Raw genomic sequence first — 19,907 nt, forward strand, 5'->3', positions numbered from 1 at the left:
GTAGGAAAGCACACATTTAAAATATACTTACACTTTTGGTTCAGTCTTTCACTGCAATATGGTTTAATTCATTTGCCTACTGAAGGTTGTATGGTCTGTACCAGAGAGCTCATGTCCTCACTTGTTAAAATGTACACAGGCAGAATGTTTCACAGTAGCAACATAGAAAAGGAGTACTTGTGGCACCTTAGAGACTAACAAATTTATTAGAGCATAAGCTTTCGTGAGCTACAGCTCACTTCATCGGATGCATGTGAGCTGTAGCTCACGAAAGCTTATGCTCTAATAAATTTGTTAGTCTCTAAGGTGCCACAAGTACTCCTTTTCTTTTTGCGAATACAGACTAACACGGCTGCTACTCTGAAACCAGTAGCAACATAATTACTGGGAAGCATAAGAAATTCATAATGCTATACATTAAACTAACTAAAACAAGACTTTAAAAATAAAATGGTTCACAGATGAACATGTAACACACATAACTGATGATGTTAAAGCAATTATGTCATTTAGCTAAACTCTGACTTAGTTCATTCAGTTTTTAAGGCCAATGTAGACCGATGCACAATTTCTAAAGGGTTATACAAAGCTCAGATATAGGTCTTTTCAGTACCAAGAACTGACATTTGAAACAGACCATTTAAAGCAGAGAGGCTACAGCACAGAAAATTTTATTAAGCGAAGGTGAGCTTGTGTCAGACGATCAATTCGTCCACTCAGAAACTGCCTCTGATCGGCAGCATCTTTCCGTTCCTGAAGAAAGAAGCTCAATTTTTCTTTTTCTTGTAAAAGTTGCAGCATTGAATTATGTAATTTATCTCCAAAGTCCTGAAGGATGTAGAATTGGATGATCAGAGGAATTTGGTTGGAGAGACGTTTACCTGCACTCTGAAAACAGAAGATGGTTATAAAACATTACTATCAAAGAGAGGACATGGGAAGGGCTCTCTAGTGAAAGTCAGTAAGAAGCTACAACATTCTGTGTCAAGTGATTGTTCCAGTGAGTATCTTCATGAATTAGTCTGGAAATAGTTCAGACAGCTGAAATGCAACTTTTCCTTTTTAATTCCATTTGAAAACATGAATGAGATGCTCTGCTAATTTCAACCATAAGTATTCTCAGGAGCATAAACACAAGGCAGACCAGTCACTGCTGACTATCTGTATAACCTAATTAATGCATCCGATAAATTGAGCGGTAGCTCACGAAAGCTTATGCTCAAATAAATGTGTTAGTCTCTAAGGTGCCACAAGTACTCCTTTTCTTTTTGCGAATACAGACTTACACGGCTGCTACTCTGAAACCTAATTAATGTTGACATTTGCCAGCAGAGGGCCATCCACGAAATAACACTTACTATTGGAAAGTACAAGCTGAGAAACTGCTTCCACAGAAGCCACAGAGTGTGGCTGACCTGCTTCCACAAACTGCTGGGGGGTAGTAATGGAGTGGCTCATAAGTAATTACGTAGGACTGACAAAAACCTAAGGTACTATCCTAAATTTCAAATCGTAGGATTCTAGCTTGAACCCCTTTAACATTATCAACCTGTCTGGCACAAGCAGTCAAATGGGCACAGCCCAAAGTCGACTCCCAGTATCCAGAACTTATTTTAGCATGTCGACTAGTCCTGTGAAGTACAGGGCTGCCTTAGTGCTATGCCGTAGCCTTAAAGGATGTCATCCTGGGGATTTGATCACTTATTTAGAACCAAGAAAGCTAATTGCTTTTTACTGAGCTAGTTCCCTCTTAATCTAACAAATCAGAGTACAACAGAGGCAGCAATATATAATTCAGACAAGCTATTCAAGATGACTGACTAGCAGAGGGAACTTAAATTCAGGACCCTTTTGTGAGAAATCTCAGTCTATTGCCCAACATTTCTCCTTTCAAATCATCAAGCTGAGGGTAAAATTTTCAAGAGTATTTAGGTGCTTAAATCCCCTTTTCAAAAAAGTGATACACCTAGGAACCTAATTCTCATATAAAATCAATGGCACTTAACTGCATAGGGTCTCTTGAAAATTTTGCTGTGTGTCTAATGGCTCTCTTTGGTGCAGATTCACTGCTCTAGTGTTATTTAACCTATTGCCAAATGAAGCACTTTAGGACACCACAAATCTGTGTGAGATGATATAAAAGCAAGTTCTCGTTTGCCTTTTCATCCTACCTCATAACATCTACTGCTAAAATAATCACTTCACCATGAGAACAAAATGGAACCTGAGGCCTGCTTGTTCAATAGCCGCCTCTAGTTCTATGGATGTACCGATTTGTATCTCCAGGTGCAACCATTTTGTGCCACTGCACCTGCATTTTGCTGGTGGTGCATTGCTGTAGACCAAGCTGAGGCTAAAAATCAGAACCTTAATTTCTCAGCTGATGTACATAGGGCTAAATTCAGAGGAGGCATAAGTTTTGTCATTAAGTTGGTGAAATCTGGTGTAACAGAGCAGGAAAAATAATCAAAAGGCAGATGCAGTATGATGAAGCAAGCCTCTATTATACACTCAACTTGTAACTATACCTACATAATGATTCTGTACATTGATACTGTACTGTACATGCCTTTCACATCACATCTAAATTTGCCCATAGACATTTTGCATCGGCTATTCAAAATTCCAGTTAATACAAAAAGATGTTATCCATGGACATCAAGGTGGGGGATTATATACCTTATAAATGTTACCAGTGTTTTCTTAAATTAAAAACAAAGAGAGACTCTTTCTATTGATTGCAATGGGAACTGGATTGGCACATGCTGCAGGATTTGGAGTGGAATAAAAACTGCTGTAGTAGGAATCCATAAACTCACATTGAAGTATGCCTCCAGGTGATAAGTCATATCCTGAATGGCAGGGTGGTTCTGGACAGTTCCAGAACTGAAACTCAAGGAGACCAAGTTCAGACTGTGGGCTACTTCCTTTGGTATTTCTTTCTCAATAACTTTTAAGTCTTGTCTGTAAACATTGTCCTGGCAGTATACAAGCTGCTCCATTTTAAAATGGATTTTGATAATTGTTTCAGCTTCCTCTGATTGTTTCTTGCTAATGTCTTCAATTCTGTCCTGTGAAGGGAGAGAAGTGGGGGGAAGAAAACTATCAAAATCCACTAAACAACAGATGGTGCAGGTAAGTACAGGTCCAGCCCCATGTGACAGATAACATGTGACATGGTATCACAGTGTTCCCAAGAGCACACGGTAAGAGCCAGATTCTGGCTCCCTGTCACCTGATGCAAGGGGGCAGGAGAGGCCACATTGCCTTTGCCCCCATTACACTTGTGGACAGGAGCAGCCAAAAGCTTGCCACTTGAGTTCCCTGAGTACGAACAAAATCCACACCTTTGGCCATGCCCAACAAACCAACCTTCAGCCAAGCACTGAGCATCTAATGGTTCAGCTATAGCAACCCTTCCTCTCTGGCCTTCCAGATTCCTTACCCTTTCAATACACCCAAAACTTCAGAAAATCATCTACCTCTCCTCAGTGCTACAATTACATTCAGACCTTCTTAAAATCTTTTCACAGGATCCACATTGCCTCCCGAGCCAAATTCAGCCTTGTTCTCAGCTTCAAGGACTTCCACAACATAGCGCCTTCCTTCCTCCCCCTCTGATTTTGTCTCCCTTTAAACTTCCTGCCCTCTTCTTTGCTCAGCCAAAGTCACTTACCTGATTGCTGCCTGATTTTTCAAAGCTGCTGAGCCTCTGCATCTCCCAGAGATTTCAAAATGATTTGTGGATGCTCATCACTTTTGAAAATTAGGCCATAAATGCCTCTATCTTGTGTATGCCCCTGGGCCTTCTTTCAGGCAGTTCCCTGTGAGCAGCAGCCTTTCCAACTTCTCTCTCAAAGTCTTTTCTCAAAACTTAGTTCTTCAGTGACCACAGTCACATCAAAAAGAAAAAAAAAAGAGTCTCCCCCACATGATATATATAAATCTCTAAGCAGCCCCATCATCATATTGTCTTTGACCTTTCCACTTCCTGTGGTGTTGTCTTCTGTTCTTCGCTTAACACAGGCACTGCAAAGATTTATAAGCATGCTTGACTTTAAGTAGTCCCATTTAACTCTCTGGGAGTACTTACATGCTTAATCCCTGCAGGAATTAAATCTGAGATTGTAAACTCCTTGGGGCAGGGACTCAAAATTTGTTGTGTGCAGTGCTGTGCACATATATGGTGTAAAGTATAGTGCAATCCATTCAAGAAACTGGGAAATGTACAGTTTATAGCTATGACAATGTTACTGGATGATGTAACAAACCTTAATTTCTCCTGTGTATACAAATTTCCATTTATTTACAGTTTCTCTGTTACCTATTCATATTCATATTCATAAAGGTGCTGGAATCTTCACAGTTGCTTAAAGGTACAACAATTAAATAAGTAACTAATCAAGAGTGAAGGAGTAACATGTAGTTCTATATACAATACATTATGCCATTCAGTATTGCTTGACTTATATCAGGTTACATAAAATCATAGAAGTGTCAGACTGGATGGGACCTCAAGAGGTCATCTAGTCCAGTCCTCTGCACTCAAAGCAGGACTACACAATAATTAGACTATTCCTAACAGGTGTTTGTGTAACCTGTTCTCAGATGATGGAGATTCCACAGCTTCCCTTGACAATTTGTTCCAGTGCTTAACTACCTTGACCGTTAGGAAGTTTTTTCTCATGTTCAGCCTAAACCTCCCTTGCTGCAATTAAAGCCCATTGCTTCTTGTCCTGTTCTGGGAGATTAAGGGGAACAATTTTTCATCTTTGCCTTGTAACAACCTTTTATGTACTTGAAAACTTATGATGTCCCCCTCAATCTTCTCTTCTCAAAACTAAGCAAACCCAATTTTATCAATCTTCCCTCATAGGCCATGTTTTCCAGACCTTTAATCATTCTTGTTGCTCTTCTCTGGACAGCATGTGGTGTCTCACCTTAGCAGCTCTGTTAAGATTTTGAAAATCCTCAAAATGATCTTTGGCAACCTCTGTAAAAGCTTTTCGGACAATTTCTGAGGGGAGAAAAGAGACATAAAATAAAGGACTGAGCTACCGGTAGTACAAGATTTGTGAAAACTGGTCATTCTTCATATCTATCCAAAGCACAGGTGCCCCCCTGCGCCCCCCTGGCCCCACCCCCTCCCTGCCCTTATTGGATCCCTCCCCAAATCCCTGCCCTGGCCCCGCCTCTTCCCCAAGTGCTCCGCGTTCCCCCTCCTCCCCCCTCCATCTCAGGCTTGCCCCACGAAACAGCTGTTTCTCGGCGCAAGCACTGGGAGGGAGGTGGGAGAAGCAGGACGCGTCGGCCCACTCAGGGGAGGAGGCGGAGCAGAGGCGGAGGTGAGCTGGGGCAGGTCGGGAAGCTGCCAGTGGGTGCTCTGCACCCACCAATTTTTACTCACGGGTGCTCCAGCCTCAGGGCACCCACAGAGTTAGCGCCTATGATCCAAAGGACACTGCCATGGAGCTATGTCTCATCTATTCAATTTTTAATCCCTCCTTACCATATCTGAGATGATTTTTCATTTTCTTATCATGGTTGATTTCTAACTTTTTCAGAAATACTGTCCATTTAGGAATTTTGTACTGTCAAAGTCTGAAGACCAAGAGGTTTGAGGTCTAAAGATCAGTCTCATGGCTTGAAACTGGTTAGATTCAGATTCATTTCCCTCTGCCTGAAGCAGCCAAGATACAGCTCTTGCTGTGACAACCAAAATGTACGCAAACCAATATTTCTGAAGCTTGGGATAAACTTAGTAAATGAAACTCACCATTTACTTTCTTCAGCATCTCAATAGCTGGTTTTTCTAGTGCCATGATTCGCTGTCTTACAATGGCCTCAAATGTCTTGTAACTGGTAAACCCCGGGAGCTCTCTTCCACGGTACTGTTCTTCAAATCTCCACACTTCATGTTGTATAGTTTTTCTATCTATAACATTAAAACAATAGCACTATTTTAATATAACAAATCTAACAAATTTATAAAGACAATTATGGATTTAAAGTGGAAGTTTAGTTTTTTGTTCTGAAGACACTTTTGACTGGAAGAACTAATACACAGTTCATAATTTAAACAAGTTGATTTCTGTAGAATTGAGCCAAAATATGACGTTACTACTTCTAAGAATGAACTGTTTCACTCATTGAGACGACCAGATAAACCAGGGTTGGGCAAACTTTTGGCCCGAGGCCACATCCGGGTGGGGAAATTGCATGCAGGGCCATGAATGTAGGACTGAGACAGGAGGTTGGGGTGTGGAAGGGAGTGTGGGGTGTAGGAAGGAGCTCAGGACAAGGGGTTGGGATGCAGGAGGGGTGTGGGGTGGGCTCAGGGCAGAGGATTAGGGTGCAGGAGTGGTGTGGCGTGTGGCAGGGGGCTCAGGGCAGGGGTTCATGGTGCAGGCTCCCTGCCTGCCCTGGTCCTGCGCCACTCCCAGACGCGGCCGGCATCACGTCCCTGTGGCCCCTGGGAGGAGGGAAGGGCCAGAGGGCTCCATATGCTGCTCTCACCTGCAGGTAACTCCCCCAAAGCTCTCATTGGCCGTGGTTCGCCGTTCCGGGCCAATGGGAGCTGCAGGGGGCGGTGCCTTCAGGCAAGGGCAGCGTGTGGAGCCCTCCGCCCCCGCCCCAAGGACCGCAGGGATGTGGTGCTGGCCGCTTCTGGGAGCGGCGCGGGGCTGGCAATCCCACGGGCTGGATCCGGCCCGTAGGCCGTAGTTTGCCCACCCCTGATTTAAACTAATGGAAACCGGAACATAGGCCAGTATTCTGATCCAGTACAGCAACTCCTATCAGTCTTTCAGCAGGGGCCAATACTTGATGTTTTAGAGAAAGATGTAAAACAATTTGACAACCAAATATAAGGAAGTCTAGTTTAAACTTCCTGGAACACTCAGACAACACCATCAATAAAACATTGTCAACATTGGAGAAATTTGCCATCCTAAATAATATTTGTTCCGCTCTGACTGATACATGTGTACCTCACATCCACATTTACTAGTGCTTTAAAGGCATCCAATCTTGACTTATTGTGGGTAGGTATAGGAATTATAGCATATTCATGCATGACTGGAGCCAGGAAGTACACAGGTAATGCTGCATTCAGTTCTTAAGGACCATTCCTCTCAGAAGCTCTAAGAGATTTCAAATACTTATGGGTTTATAGTTAAACACTACAAAAAAATTGTGGTGTAGTTTGTGTCAAATAAACTGGAGTTTGAGAGGCAAAACTTTAGAAGGAAGGTGTATAGAGGTTTGTAAAATTAATCAGTCAACAAGAAAAATATCTTTAGAATAGGAAGCCCCAAAACCTGCATAATTTAGTAAAAGTCCTGAGTCTTCCATTTATCTGCTATTTTTAAAAGTTATTCCAGCTCTTTAATGATCTGCAACTAGAACTGTTAGATGAACTTACCTTGCAATGACTTCAGCTATATAAACAATAATACCTGCCTCATACACAGTTCTTTTCATGGGTAGATCTCAAATTACTTTCTAAAGGAAGGCAGAAGTATCATTATTTCCATTTTACATGCAATGCTATTACATGCAATGCTCCTATTGACACACACAAGCGCTTCAACTGATTCTCAAAGGGAATAAGTAACATCATAAAGAAACTAGTTTTTACTAGCTTTCTTCTCTTCTGTTTTTCCTGTGTTTTTGTTCACCTGCTATCTCCTCTTTCCACCTGTTTTCCTACTTTTTTCACTCACCTAATACCTTTAGATTAACTGGCTTTGGGTATGTGGTGGGACAATAGAATACACCTGTGTCTACATGTAGTTGCCCCTCAGTGACATGTACCCCTGCATACATTTTGTAACTATTCATGTAGAATTACATTTAGCTATGTTTATATCGACATGCACAGACAGCTAAAAACGTATAGCAATAGGTGCTGCTCGACAGAAATGCATGCTACATGTTGACCAAGAGGAAGAATTAATGGGTATTCGGAGAAGTTTAGAAATGTTTTGAGCTGATCTTAAACTTCGATTTCTGTGAGACATTCTTCTCCTTTTAGATCTGGATTCAGTAAGCAATTAGCAGACTGGATTATCTGTGAAACATGGCTGTTCTTTAAGTGGTTATTTTATTACTCATAAATTGCTAGACTTTAAACCATAGACGTTTAAAGAATTTTTTAACATGAGTTATTCAAAGAATTAAGGGCATATTGTCAGCTAGTGAAATTGTCCTAGCACCATTGACTTCAATGGAGATGGAGGGAATCCATTGATTTCAATGGAGCTATGTGAGTTCACACCAGCTGGTGATCTTGGTAGATAAATTCTCATCAATTCAAGTTTTAAAATTTCATTAACATGATCTATTAGCTGTATTACAACTTCAGTCAAAATAAGTATTTCATAGCAGTTTCACAGGCAAGCCCCTGTACTTACCAGTCAGTGCACTGTGATCAAGTATCTTTCCCCATTTTTGAAACTCTGTGCGGATTTTTGTAAACAGTCTAATTTCATTTTCTAACAACTTTTCTTCTCCTGCCACTGAACTCATGATGTCTTGATTAAACAGTTTGATTTTCTGTAATGAGATTGAAAAAAACCACTCTGAGTTCTAGAAAGGCAGCATAGCTAAGCAAGAGTGAACTTGATTCTATTTTCCTTGTGGATCAAGGCAATCTTTTATTAAATTCCAATCAGTTAGATTTATGCAAAGCCAATGAAGATTGCTGGAGTTACACAGGTATCAATGCTGAGGGCCTACTTTTGTCTGCAGAACCTATATTCCTGGGAAAAAGAAAAGTATCCAGATTGACTTGCAGATTCCAGGTTGGGACTGCAGGCCTGGCAGTTAGAAAAAACAACCACCATCTTAAATTTGTAAACTGAGGACGTGTGTTATGGAAATCATTGAGACGTAACCATGGAACGCTATAATGTCATATTGACTAAGTTCTGTCCAGCGTTGAACTGCTCGACAAGTCCATGGGATTTGTGCTGCTAACTCACTTTGGTGCTTTTGAATATCCCAACCTAAATCTTAATTCACCTCCTTTGTCCCTTTCTCTTTACTCTAAAAGCTGATCTAACATCAGCCAAGATTTTCAGAAACTGGTGCCTATATCTAGGCTCCTAAATCCAGATTCAGGCACATATATAAGTGGCCTGATTTTCTTGGCCATGGGTGGGTGCCCAGCATTTTTGAAAATCAGACCATTTGTTTGGGTGCCTATATGTGGCTTGAGGTACCTAATTTTAAACACCTACTTTTGAAAAACTTGAGGTTTTTTTTCTTTTTTTTTTTTAAATGTACTGCTCCTGACAGCCTTTGAGTCTGAAGTTGTCTAGTTATCAGTCAGGACAGCAGATGTATGAGCTTCTCCACCAGCATTCAGTCCATGTGCCTCAGTCCTGTTCTGGAGGGGTAGTTCATTCTCAATGTTCATTTATTCCTTGGTTTCTTTGCTGAGAGCACTAGCAATCAGCATGGATTGTGAGGTTTCTTTTTTCCATATTGTGGACACTTGTCCACTGAGAACTGCTGAGACCACCAACTCATTTCATACAGACCACTGAGCAGCCATCACAACAATTAGCAGTGACAATTTTCCACACAGACCAAAAGGGGCCAGATGACAATCGCGAGGCTGGGTAGAAGCAGCCATACGTTATCCCACTTTTGTTAGTTTCATTTTTCATACTGAGAGATGTGGTTCTGTTGCAGGCCAGCTAGATATGTGTATATAAAGATTAAAACCTTTGAGTAAATGTGCTAATCTCAGCTTTCCCTATCCTGCGTTACCCTGAAATTTATAGTTATGTGACCAAAGACCTTGGCTTTCTCAGGGGCTCACTGTCTGTATTACTTCTTCTGAATATTATGTGTCACTTGGTTTCCCTGTTCTATTTTGTATTGCTGCCTACTTGAACTCAAAGGATTAAATCAGACTTGACTTGGGGATTGGCCTCGGCAGAAAACAAAACTAGGATTAACAGATCAGACTGTTTCAGGTTCACACCTTCATAACAGCTAAGAGAGCAATGGGGCCATTACTGGGAGATGCTACTTCTAGGCGCCAGTGAAAGTAATGTAATACAAGGATCCTCAAACTTTATTGCACCGTGACCCCCTTCTGACAACAACAATTACTATGCAACCCCAGGAGGGTCGTGTAGAAGCCTGAACCCACCCAAGCTCTGCCACCCCGAGTGGGGAAGCTAAAGCCAAAGTGCTTCAGTCCTGGGCGCAGGGCCTGTAACCTGAGCCCTGCCACCCAGGGCTGAAGCCCTTGGGCTTTTGGCTTCAGTCCCGGGTGGTGGGGCTCGGGCTTCAGCCCCAGGCCCAGGCCCCAGCAAGTCTATTACCAGCCCTGGCAACCTCATTAAAATAGGGTCATGACCCACTTTGGGGTCCCGACCCACAGTTTGAGAACCCCTGATGTAACCCATTTGCCTAATAGGGAGATATCTTTTTAAAAGACCCATAGGGGGAGGTATGTTTTGTGTTTGGGTCATTGTTTTTTTTTGTTTTGTTTTGTTTTTTCCAGCGGGGGCAGTAGCAGGTGGTTCGGCTACGGCGGCGGAGGTAGAGGCTCCGGGAGGAGGCGGGGGGCAACAGGGCGGCAGGGTCTGCCAGAGGAGCCCCACCCACCTTGTCCCCCACCATAATGAGCAGGGAGGGAGGGGAAAACACCAGAAAGAGGAGGGGAAAGGGGAAGCAGGTCGTCCACTCCTCCCTGCTAGACTGCAGGCAGGGGAGTAGGGTGTAGAAAGGAGTGGGCTGGATTGGGGGGGGGAAATCAAGGGCTAGGGGTCAGTCACCAACATGGGGTGGGATTCCAGCTTCTTGGGTCATTGTTGCTCGGCAGATTTAGCACTCCACACCCAGAAGCTTCTGGAATTGGGTGTGGTAGTTTTGGGTCTGCTCCAACAGGTTCCCTGTTGCTGGGGTCAGACTCCCTGAGGACAAGCAGTCAGGGCAGCTGCTTTGCAAAGGGCCATGTGCCCTGTGGGAGTTGGAAGAAGCTGAGCCCAGGAGCAGACAGCAGGTTGTTTTCCTGAACTCCGAAGCATTTTGCAGCAGGCTAATGATATTGTTAACCCTCCAACAGGCAATGTTAATTATGGACATGGGAAATTGGGAGGGAAAAATAATTTATCCTATTTTAGTTTTATACTTTGAATATTGTTTGATTTTAGCCAAACTGTTTTAGTTAAATTGTCTCAACTAGTGCAATTCACCAGCTTTTCTTTCAATGTGATAATGGGGAAAGAGTCATTTGTGTTTTGCTATTCTCAGTTTTTTATTTTCTTGTAACAGCGTTTTTAAAAAATATCTATATACTTACCTGCATAGGTGCCAACTCTGTGGGAGCAGCCTACCCAGGGACTGTGGGAACAGCCATTCACCACAGTAGGTCTCATAAACTTTAAGGCCAGAAAGGATAGCTGTGATCATCTAGTCTGCCTTCCTGGACATCACAGGCCACCAAATCTCACCAACCCACACTAGTAATAGACCCATAACCTCTGGGTGGGGTTCATAGTAAAAAGATAGAAGAAACAGGTGGAAGAGCTTCATCAAACTGGACACCAGGAGCCAAGCGCATCCATGGTTTAAATCCAGGGATGCACTTAGGCTTATGTGTATTGTAAGCAATGAAAGCCCTACAAAGTGTTGATGACAGAAATGAATTTGTTCCCTTTGAAATTCTTGAGCTTATCAAAATCAGGAAAGTTTAGTACTTGTTCAGCTCTTTTTGCCGTGCCACACAACCAAATACATATTTATACTTACATCTATTAGGAAAAACAACTTCTTGCCTTCTGCTTTTGGTGTGCCTTTGCCATATTTGAGTAACTCTTCAGTTGTTTTTTGGAGTTGAATGTTTATTTGCTCTTCTAAAGTGGGCAAAGATTTCTAGGGGAGAAAAAAACAACAATACTTGTACAGTTTGGACAATTCCATTCTTTGAAAGAAGTAGAACATTTCAGAGTGTGACATGGAGCTTTATGAATCTTGCACGGCCCTTAAAAGTCCAGGTATGCTCTGAAGTCTAAAACAACACTGCCTGTACTGAGAAAAGAATGGGGAAGGTTTAAAGAGTGGTGTTCTTCAGTGCTTCTCTTACATAAAAAAAAGCAGTGTTGCTTTGCTGGTCTAGTACGGCATCCTATTTAGGGAACCAGTGCATCTTAGCAACCTTTTCATTGTTACTAAACAGTTATTTATAAAAAGCACACATAGTATCTGAAATATTTCATATTTACTCTATATAAATTATTCAGGCTTCCAAAAGTTGACAATGATGATAATAGTTCGCTCTAGCTAGCACTATACCTCCATTTATCTCAAGTGCTTTACAAAGGAAAGCAAATATCAGAATCCCCACTTTAAAAACTGAGTCACTGAGAGATTACGTGATTTGCCCATGGTTAAACAGTAGGTCAGCTGCAAAGCTGAGAATCAAATACTGGTCAACTGACTATCGCTGGGTAAATGTTTTTGAACTAATAGTTTATTCACTGAAAAAAGCAGTTTCTGTTGACCCAAAACTATCTGAATATGATCCAATAGTTTCAGCTGGGGAAGAGCTGGACTTTTCTAATTTACTGACAAATTCCAAACATTTTTGGAATCAAAATGAACATTTCCCCCGATTATACCCCCGGTTTGGCAGCTGAACTGAAAAATCAACTAATCTCCCAGCTCTACCCTGACTGCCAAGCCAAGGCTCAGTATAGTGGACCATGTACTTCCAGATTGCCATCAGGCAGGGTAAATAAAGCTATTCATAGAAATAATTTTTACAGGCCCAATCCTCCAAAACTGCAGAATTGGGTCCTATTTTTTTTAATGGTTACTGAAGTAAACAACCTGATGTAAAGTGTTTCTTTGTTAGCTTACATTAATGTGTTCCACAAGCTCACTTGTAAGTTTCTCTGCCAAAATGGGGATAGTGGCCTTGTTTTCATCCAGAAGAACTCTGAAACAGAATAAGGAATATGAATATAGACGACTCACATTTGCTGAACAAGAAAGCAGTGTCTTCTCGAGTTCTGCAACACAAAGCAGGTAAATACAGTTTCTTCTGATCAAGCAGGGGAATGCTAGTGAAGGTGCAGCCATAGCCTCACTTCATCCTGCCAAGTCTGCTTTTGTGTAAGATTAGATTTTAAATGATGAGCTGTTTTTTTGTTCTCAATCTGTTCAGCAAAGGTTCAGAACCCTAACTTCAGAAAAAGATCATGAGATAAGAATATCCACATTTATTGCTGTATTATAAGAATGAATGTACTGCTATATATGGTAGGGATACTGATTCAGAACCACTTTCACGTTCAAAAATTCTTTTTATGCCTGAAATGCTAAAGAGCAATCATCTGTGGAGGAGAGCGTTCTCCTGACACAGACCATATCTTTCCTGGGAGTGAGTTTCCCCCCATACTTTCCAGTGGATAGAACGATATGCATGAATGCCTGAGCCAGCAAAGCACTTTAAAGCACATGCTTAACTTGACTCCTTTGGTACTATTTCAGAGTTTAATGGGCACCATATTTTTAAATGGTTTCTGGATCAGGGCTTAAATCAAACTTGAATCTGAAAAGAAACTGAGTTTAAGAGAAGTTATTTGACATGTACACTCTTTCTTGCATTTTGGAAAACACTACCACACAGATGATGCAAACAAATAAACAAAACAAACAAAAACCCCACCCCAAGCACCCCAAGCTAAATTTGAGGATAATTCTCATTGTGGGCTTAACCCAAATCCGATGGGAGTCAGCAGGAATCTTTCCATTGACCTCAATGGACTTTGGATCAGGCCCTTTAACTGTTTGAAAACTACCTAAAATGTTCATGCTGCTCAAAGAATGCTCTCTCCTTCTGGATTGCAGATGCCAGGGTGAGCTTGTCATGAATATCTTGCTGCCCACGACATTTAACAATCATATAACCCTTCCTTAGGTGGATGACAAGGTTTCGTACAATATCAACAACTGACGACTCAGTTCCTCTGTCCACCAAATCTGGTTTTGTCAGGATCCCTGTGAAGTAGTATGATGAGAAGATTAGACAAGCACAGGAATTAATGATGGGAAAAATCTACTGCGGGTATCTAGTCACCCAATGCAGCACTGTTCCTGACAGCATATGCTAAAGTGACTTCTCCAGCGGTGCTGTAAGTTTTTTTTTCCCCCAGCCCCTCTCTCTTGCCCCCACCTTTCTCAGGAACACCTAGGGATATCAAATTAACAGCAGAGCTTTTACAATATTATTTTTTAATCTTGTCGTTTTCAAGATATTTATAGGCATAGTATCAATGGCAGTAGGGTCCCAAATTGAGCTATCCCTTTAGGTATCAGTTCCCTTTTATCGGTGTGCAAAATTCATGTTATTCCACAGAGCTTGTTTTTTTCCTCATAGCAGGTAACTCTTTGCAGGGTTGGGGGCAGGGTGGGAAGAATATTAGAACTCTGACCTACCTTCCCCCCATTTGTATTTTTAAAAGTATTCTCACCTAGAGTTCTCTCTCCATCAGGGTCTACCTCTTGGGCCATTTTCAATGCCTCGGTTGTTGCGATATCCACATTACTTGGCACCACTACCAAATTTATAGTCTCTTGCTTAGCAATAAATTTTTTAATTAGCTTTTTGATCTGTAATAAAATTTGGTAAGAAAGAAATGCAGTAAAGTTTGATGTGACAAATGGCATTGGATGCCAGGCTGCTCATCATCTGACTAGGTGGAATGTCATACACACGATGGATACAATCATACAATAGAAGCTAATGTGCAAATGTCAGTGGCTGAATTCAGTCTGATTATCTAAAGGTAATCCAAATATGGTACATGCCCCAGAGTGCTATTATATTAGCGTTGGGAAATGGTCATAAAAATTTACTAGGCCCGGTACACAATCTATTCAATGATGAATATGCTAATGATATTTTACCTGCATTAGAAACAACCAAATTCTATTGTCTAAATGCACAGCTAAGAAAAAAATCAAGTTGGATTATATTGATACGTCAAGATCAGATAAAATGTAGAGCTACATACATCCATCTCAAAAGTATGCCTATCAAAAGAGAGCAGAATGTCTTGTCTTTGCCTTTCTATGAGAGATTCATATAAGGTAAATAAAACTGACATATTTGGCTGTTTTCCCCCATGTTTGAATCCCAATGATCAGAGTTTCTCATGGTTCTGTGTTGTGTTGCCAAAGGTTCACATAGCTCTACTTATATTAAATTCATGTAACTATTATCCTGTCTGAGTTTCCATAAATCTTCCCTTGTCTTCTATATTTCCCTTCAACACCATTTTCTGTCATATTCAAAAAGTAAGATGCTTTATCTCCCTTATTTTGCATCTGGAGAATGTGGGTCATTCAGGACAATTGTCATGTGCAGCTGGTGTCACACCAACTATTTTATTGTGGATACAATGAGTAGAGTTGTACAAATTACTATAGTAATTTCATTGCAAAATAAAGTGATTGTTTTCCTGCATTCCATCTGGATAAGGGAGCCCACTTGTATTATCTTTGACAATTCATTGCCCAAACCCTTTTGATTCAATCAACATTTGCTGACATTTGTCAAGTTCTGCACCTCTCATTACAATTTACTATTTACATGTATTGTGGGGGAGGTACTAATACACATATCTACTATACATCACCATCCACCCCTCAAGCTCCTGCTAACATTAGGTTTCAGAGTAGCAGCCGTGTTAGTCTGTATTCGCAAAAAGAAAAGGAGTACTTGTGGCAGCTTAGAGACTAACAAGCAGTGGTCTCCAACCTTTTCACGCCCAAGATCACTTTTTGAATCTAAGGGCAACCCAGGATTTATCCTGCCCCTTTCCCGAGGCCCCGCCCCTTTCCCAAAGCCCTGCCCCTTCCCCAAAGCCACTCCTCACTCACGCCACCCCCCCTCCCCATTGCTCGCTTTCCCCACCGTCACTCACTTTCACCAGGCTGCGGTAGGGTGTTGGGGTTCGGGAGCGGGTGCAGGTTCTGGGCTGGGGCCAAGGGGTTCACAGTGTGGGAGGGGATGCTGGGCTGAGCCTGGGGCAGGGGATTGGGGGTGCAGGAGGGGGTGAAGGGTGCAAGCTCTGGGAGGGAGTTTGGGTGTAGGAGTTTGGGCTCCAGGCTGGGGCAGAGGGTTGGGTTCAGGATGGGGTATGGGGTGCTGGCTCTGGGAGGGTGTTTAGGGCTGGGGGTTGGGGTGTGGCCTCCTGATGGGCAGTACTTATCTCAGGCAGCTCCTGGTCAGCGGCAGGTGCAGTGAGGCTAAGGCAGGCTCCCTGCCTACCCCGGCCCCACACCGCTCCTGGAAGGGGCCAACGTGCCCCTGCGGCCCCTAGGGGAGACGGGGGGCACATGGCTCCATGGGCTGCCCCTCTCTGCAAGCACCGCCCCCGCAGCTCTTACGGCCAATGAGAACTGAGGGGGCGGTGCTCTCAGGCAGGAACAGCGCACGGAGGGAGACCCCTGACCCCCGCTGGGGGGCCTTGCGGGCTGCTTGCGGGAGCGCCATGGGTCCGGGGTGGGCAGGGAGCCTGCCTTAGTGGCAGCCACACTGCACTACCAGAAATCGCAATCGACTGGAAGATCCTCTAGGATTGACTAGTCGATCGTGATTGACTGGTTGGTGACCACTGCACTAGGTCTATGTTACAAGTGCCTTGTTCTTAGAATTCCTATTTGATTGATAAATATTTCAGTTTGTTATCTTTTCTAAACTAAAGACCAGAAAATTGTCACTCACTTCTACTTTATGCATTATCTTTTTCACTTCATAAAGTGTTCAACGTGGTTCAGAAAAAATGAGTCAAATACTACTCTCATTTACACTGCTGTAAATTTGCAATAACTCTGCTGAAGTTAGAATTTGATCCATTATGTGGGAAGCACTGAGAGACAGGAAAATTAATGGAGCCAGTTTGTCTTTTCCTTACTATACACCATGGTCCTCAGTTGTAGAAGAATACACTAGACAGAGATTTATTTAATTATGAGACTTTCTTTTGCTGAATTTCATCTGTAGGGCTGACCAGCATGTGTTTCATTCTAAGTGACCATCACTCTTATTTTCAGCAGTTCCTCCACCAATAACTGTCATGTCTGTTGTCTACAGCATCTTTAATTCTGGTAATTCTGTAATGCATCCGATGAAGTGAGCTGTAGCTCACGAAAGCTTATGCTCTAATAAATTTGTTAGTCTCTAAGGTGCCACAAGTACTCCTTTTCTTTTTGCGAATACAGACTAACACGGCTGCTACTCTGAAACCTTTAATTCTGGTTGTGAGACAAGTTAACTGTATAGAATACTATTGTCTAGATCAGTGGTGGGCAACCTGCAGCCCATCAAGGTAATCTGCTGGCGGGCCGCGAGACAGTTTGTGTACATTGGGGCCATGGTTCACCGTTCCCGGCCAATGGGAGCTATGGGAAGCGGTGACCAGCACACTCCTGCGGAGAACGGTGGACACTGGGAGCTGCGGGCAGCCCTGCCTGCGGATTACCCTGATGGGCCGCAGGTTGCCAACCACTGGTCTAAATCCTCCAGCAAAACCTTCTGTTTAAGATAATTTGTGCATTAGATCTCTACTAATGTAACTTAACTGTTTCCTAGCTCAGAACATGTATGTTGCATTACCTGTTCTCCAATGTCTTGTGGCTGATTCCCTACAGCCACCCTAGCAATCCCTGGAAGATCAATCAGTGTCAGATCTGGAACATTCGGAGAGCTAATTTCAAGGGAAATTAATTCCTGGCTAATGCCCACTCCTTCACCAGCCATTGCATTCTGGGCTACAACGGAGGAAAGGGAAAGACAAGAAAAGCAAATTTTAGAAACTCCTCGTGGGAATTTCAGATTAGAACATATCAGAATTGGAAAGCTCCTGTTTTCCTGGGATTTTTTTTTTTTTTTTTTTAAAGAAGGGCATTTTAGGACCCAATCCTCCCCACACAAAATCCCATGGAAATCAATGGGACATGATTGGACTCTTTTCAGGATTTGAGCCTTAATAAAAATTGAAGAATACACTATGAATTAAACTTTCAGAAATCTCAATGTAGAAAAATCAAATACATGGAGATGTTTTTATAAAAATAATAATATAGTGATACAATAAAATACTTAGCATTTACACAATTGATTCCTCATCTCCAAAATACTGGACATGCATTAGTTAATCCTTGACAACCTTGCAAGGTAGCAAAGGATTATTATACACATTCTATAAATGGATGAAGTGAGGCACAGAGATTACGTGACCTGTCCAAGGTCATATAGCAAATCAGTGGCAGAGCCATGAACAGAATGGAAGGATATTGAGTGCCATACTATGCTTTAACCATCAGACCACACTGTCTAAATCAAACACCACCTCACAGAAGCTGGCTAGTACATGCGACTGATTTGTTAATTCAAAATAACATAATTTTTATAGCTGTATTGCTGCTATTTCTTGATATCAAAGTAAATAATTTCTCATGAGAAATCTTCAGATGCATAATTAGCTTATTTGACTTTTATGTCACTTGCCTTGCTACCTTACCAGTTTTTTAAAAATGATATCTTGAAAACCTCAGAGAATAAATATATATGTAAAAACAAACAATGTTATGACCAATAACAATGTAGGTGACTATGGAAGCTAAGCCAAGGACAATCAAATCTTAAACTTCAGGGCATAAGCTGATAGCCCTTGGGGTAGGAGAGGTGTTTTCTCCCATCATGTGGAGCACTGAACAACTAGCTAGTGCCATGTGAGTACTTGAGGCTTCACAGTGAAATCCTTGCTGATCTTAAACACAAAAAAGAAGCTTACAAGAAGTGGAAGACTGGAAAAATGACCAGGGAAGAGTATAAAAATATTGCTCGGGCATGCAGGAGTGAAATCAGGAAGGCCAAATCACACCTGGAGTTGCAGCTAGCAAGAGATGTTAAGAGTAACAAGAAGGGTTTCTTCAGGTATGTTAGTAACAAGAAGAAAGTCAAGGAAAGTGTGGGCCCCTTACTGAATGAGGGAGGCAACCTAGTGACAGAGGATGTGTAAAAAGCTAATGTACTCAATGCTTTTTTTGCCTCTGTCTTCACGAACAAGGCCAGCTCCCAGATTACTGCACTGGGCAGCACAACATGGGGAGCAGGTGACCAGCCCTCTGTGGAGAAAGAAGTGGTTTGGGACTATTTAGAAAAGCTGGACGAGCACAAATCCATGGGGCCGGATGAGCTGCATATGAGAATACTAAAGGAGCTGGCGGATGTGATTGCAGAGCCATTGGCCATTATCTCTGAAAACTCATGGAGATCGGGGGAAGTCCCGGACGACTGGAAAAAGGTTAATGTAGTGCCCATCTTTAAAAAAGGGAAGAAGGAGGATCTGGGGAACTACAGACCAGTCAGCCTTACCTCAGTCCCTGGAAATATCATGGAGCAGGTCCTCAAGGAATCAATTCTGATGCACTTAGAGGAGAGGAAAGTGATCAGGAACAGTCAGCATGGATTCACCAAGGGCAAATCATGCCTGACTAATCTCATTGCCTTCTGTGATGAGATAACTGGCTCTGTGGATGAGGGGAAAGCAGTGGATGTGTTGTTCCTTGACTTTAGCAAAGCTTTTGACATGGTCTCCCATAGTATTCTTGCCACCAAGTTAAAGAATTATGGGCTGGATGAATGGACTATAAGGTGGATAGAAAGTTGGCTAGATTGTCGGGCTCAACAGGTAGTGATCAATGGCTCCATGTCTAGTTGGCAGCCGGTGGAGTGCCCCAAGGGTCGGTCCTTGGGCCGGTTTTGTTCAATATTTTCATTAATGATCTGGAGGATGGTGTGGATTGCACCCTCAACAAGTTTGCAGATGACACTAAACTGGGAGGAGAGGTAGATATGCTGGAGGGTATGG

The 19,907-nt window shown here is 42.4% G+C and overlaps 1 protein-coding gene across 1 annotated transcript in view; it reads right to left on the minus strand.

The window, feature by feature from the left end:
* Positions 1 to 380: 380 nt before the first annotated feature.
* LOC119841172 (interferon-induced GTP-binding protein Mx2-like) overlaps positions 381 to 19,907 on the minus strand; it is a 29,502-nt gene continuing 9,975 nt past the window's right edge. Inside the window, 10 exon segments of the mRNA XM_043507104.1 lie at positions 381 to 888; positions 2,820 to 3,071; positions 4,941 to 5,017; positions 5,777 to 5,935; positions 8,415 to 8,556; positions 11,773 to 11,895; positions 12,883 to 12,961; positions 13,827 to 14,025; positions 14,499 to 14,637; positions 17,648 to 17,802. Of these exon segments, the coding sequence (XP_043363039.1) occupies positions 655 to 888; positions 2,820 to 3,071; positions 4,941 to 5,017; positions 5,777 to 5,935; positions 8,415 to 8,556; positions 11,773 to 11,895; positions 12,883 to 12,961; positions 13,827 to 14,025; positions 14,499 to 14,637; positions 17,648 to 17,802 (1,559 nt within the window). The 3' untranslated portion in view covers positions 381 to 654.

This window comes from Dermochelys coriacea, chromosome 1, assembly GCF_009764565.3.
Source record: "Dermochelys coriacea isolate rDerCor1 chromosome 1, rDerCor1.pri.v4, whole genome shotgun sequence".
Taxonomy (NCBI): domain Eukaryota; kingdom Metazoa; phylum Chordata; order Testudines; family Dermochelyidae; genus Dermochelys; species Dermochelys coriacea.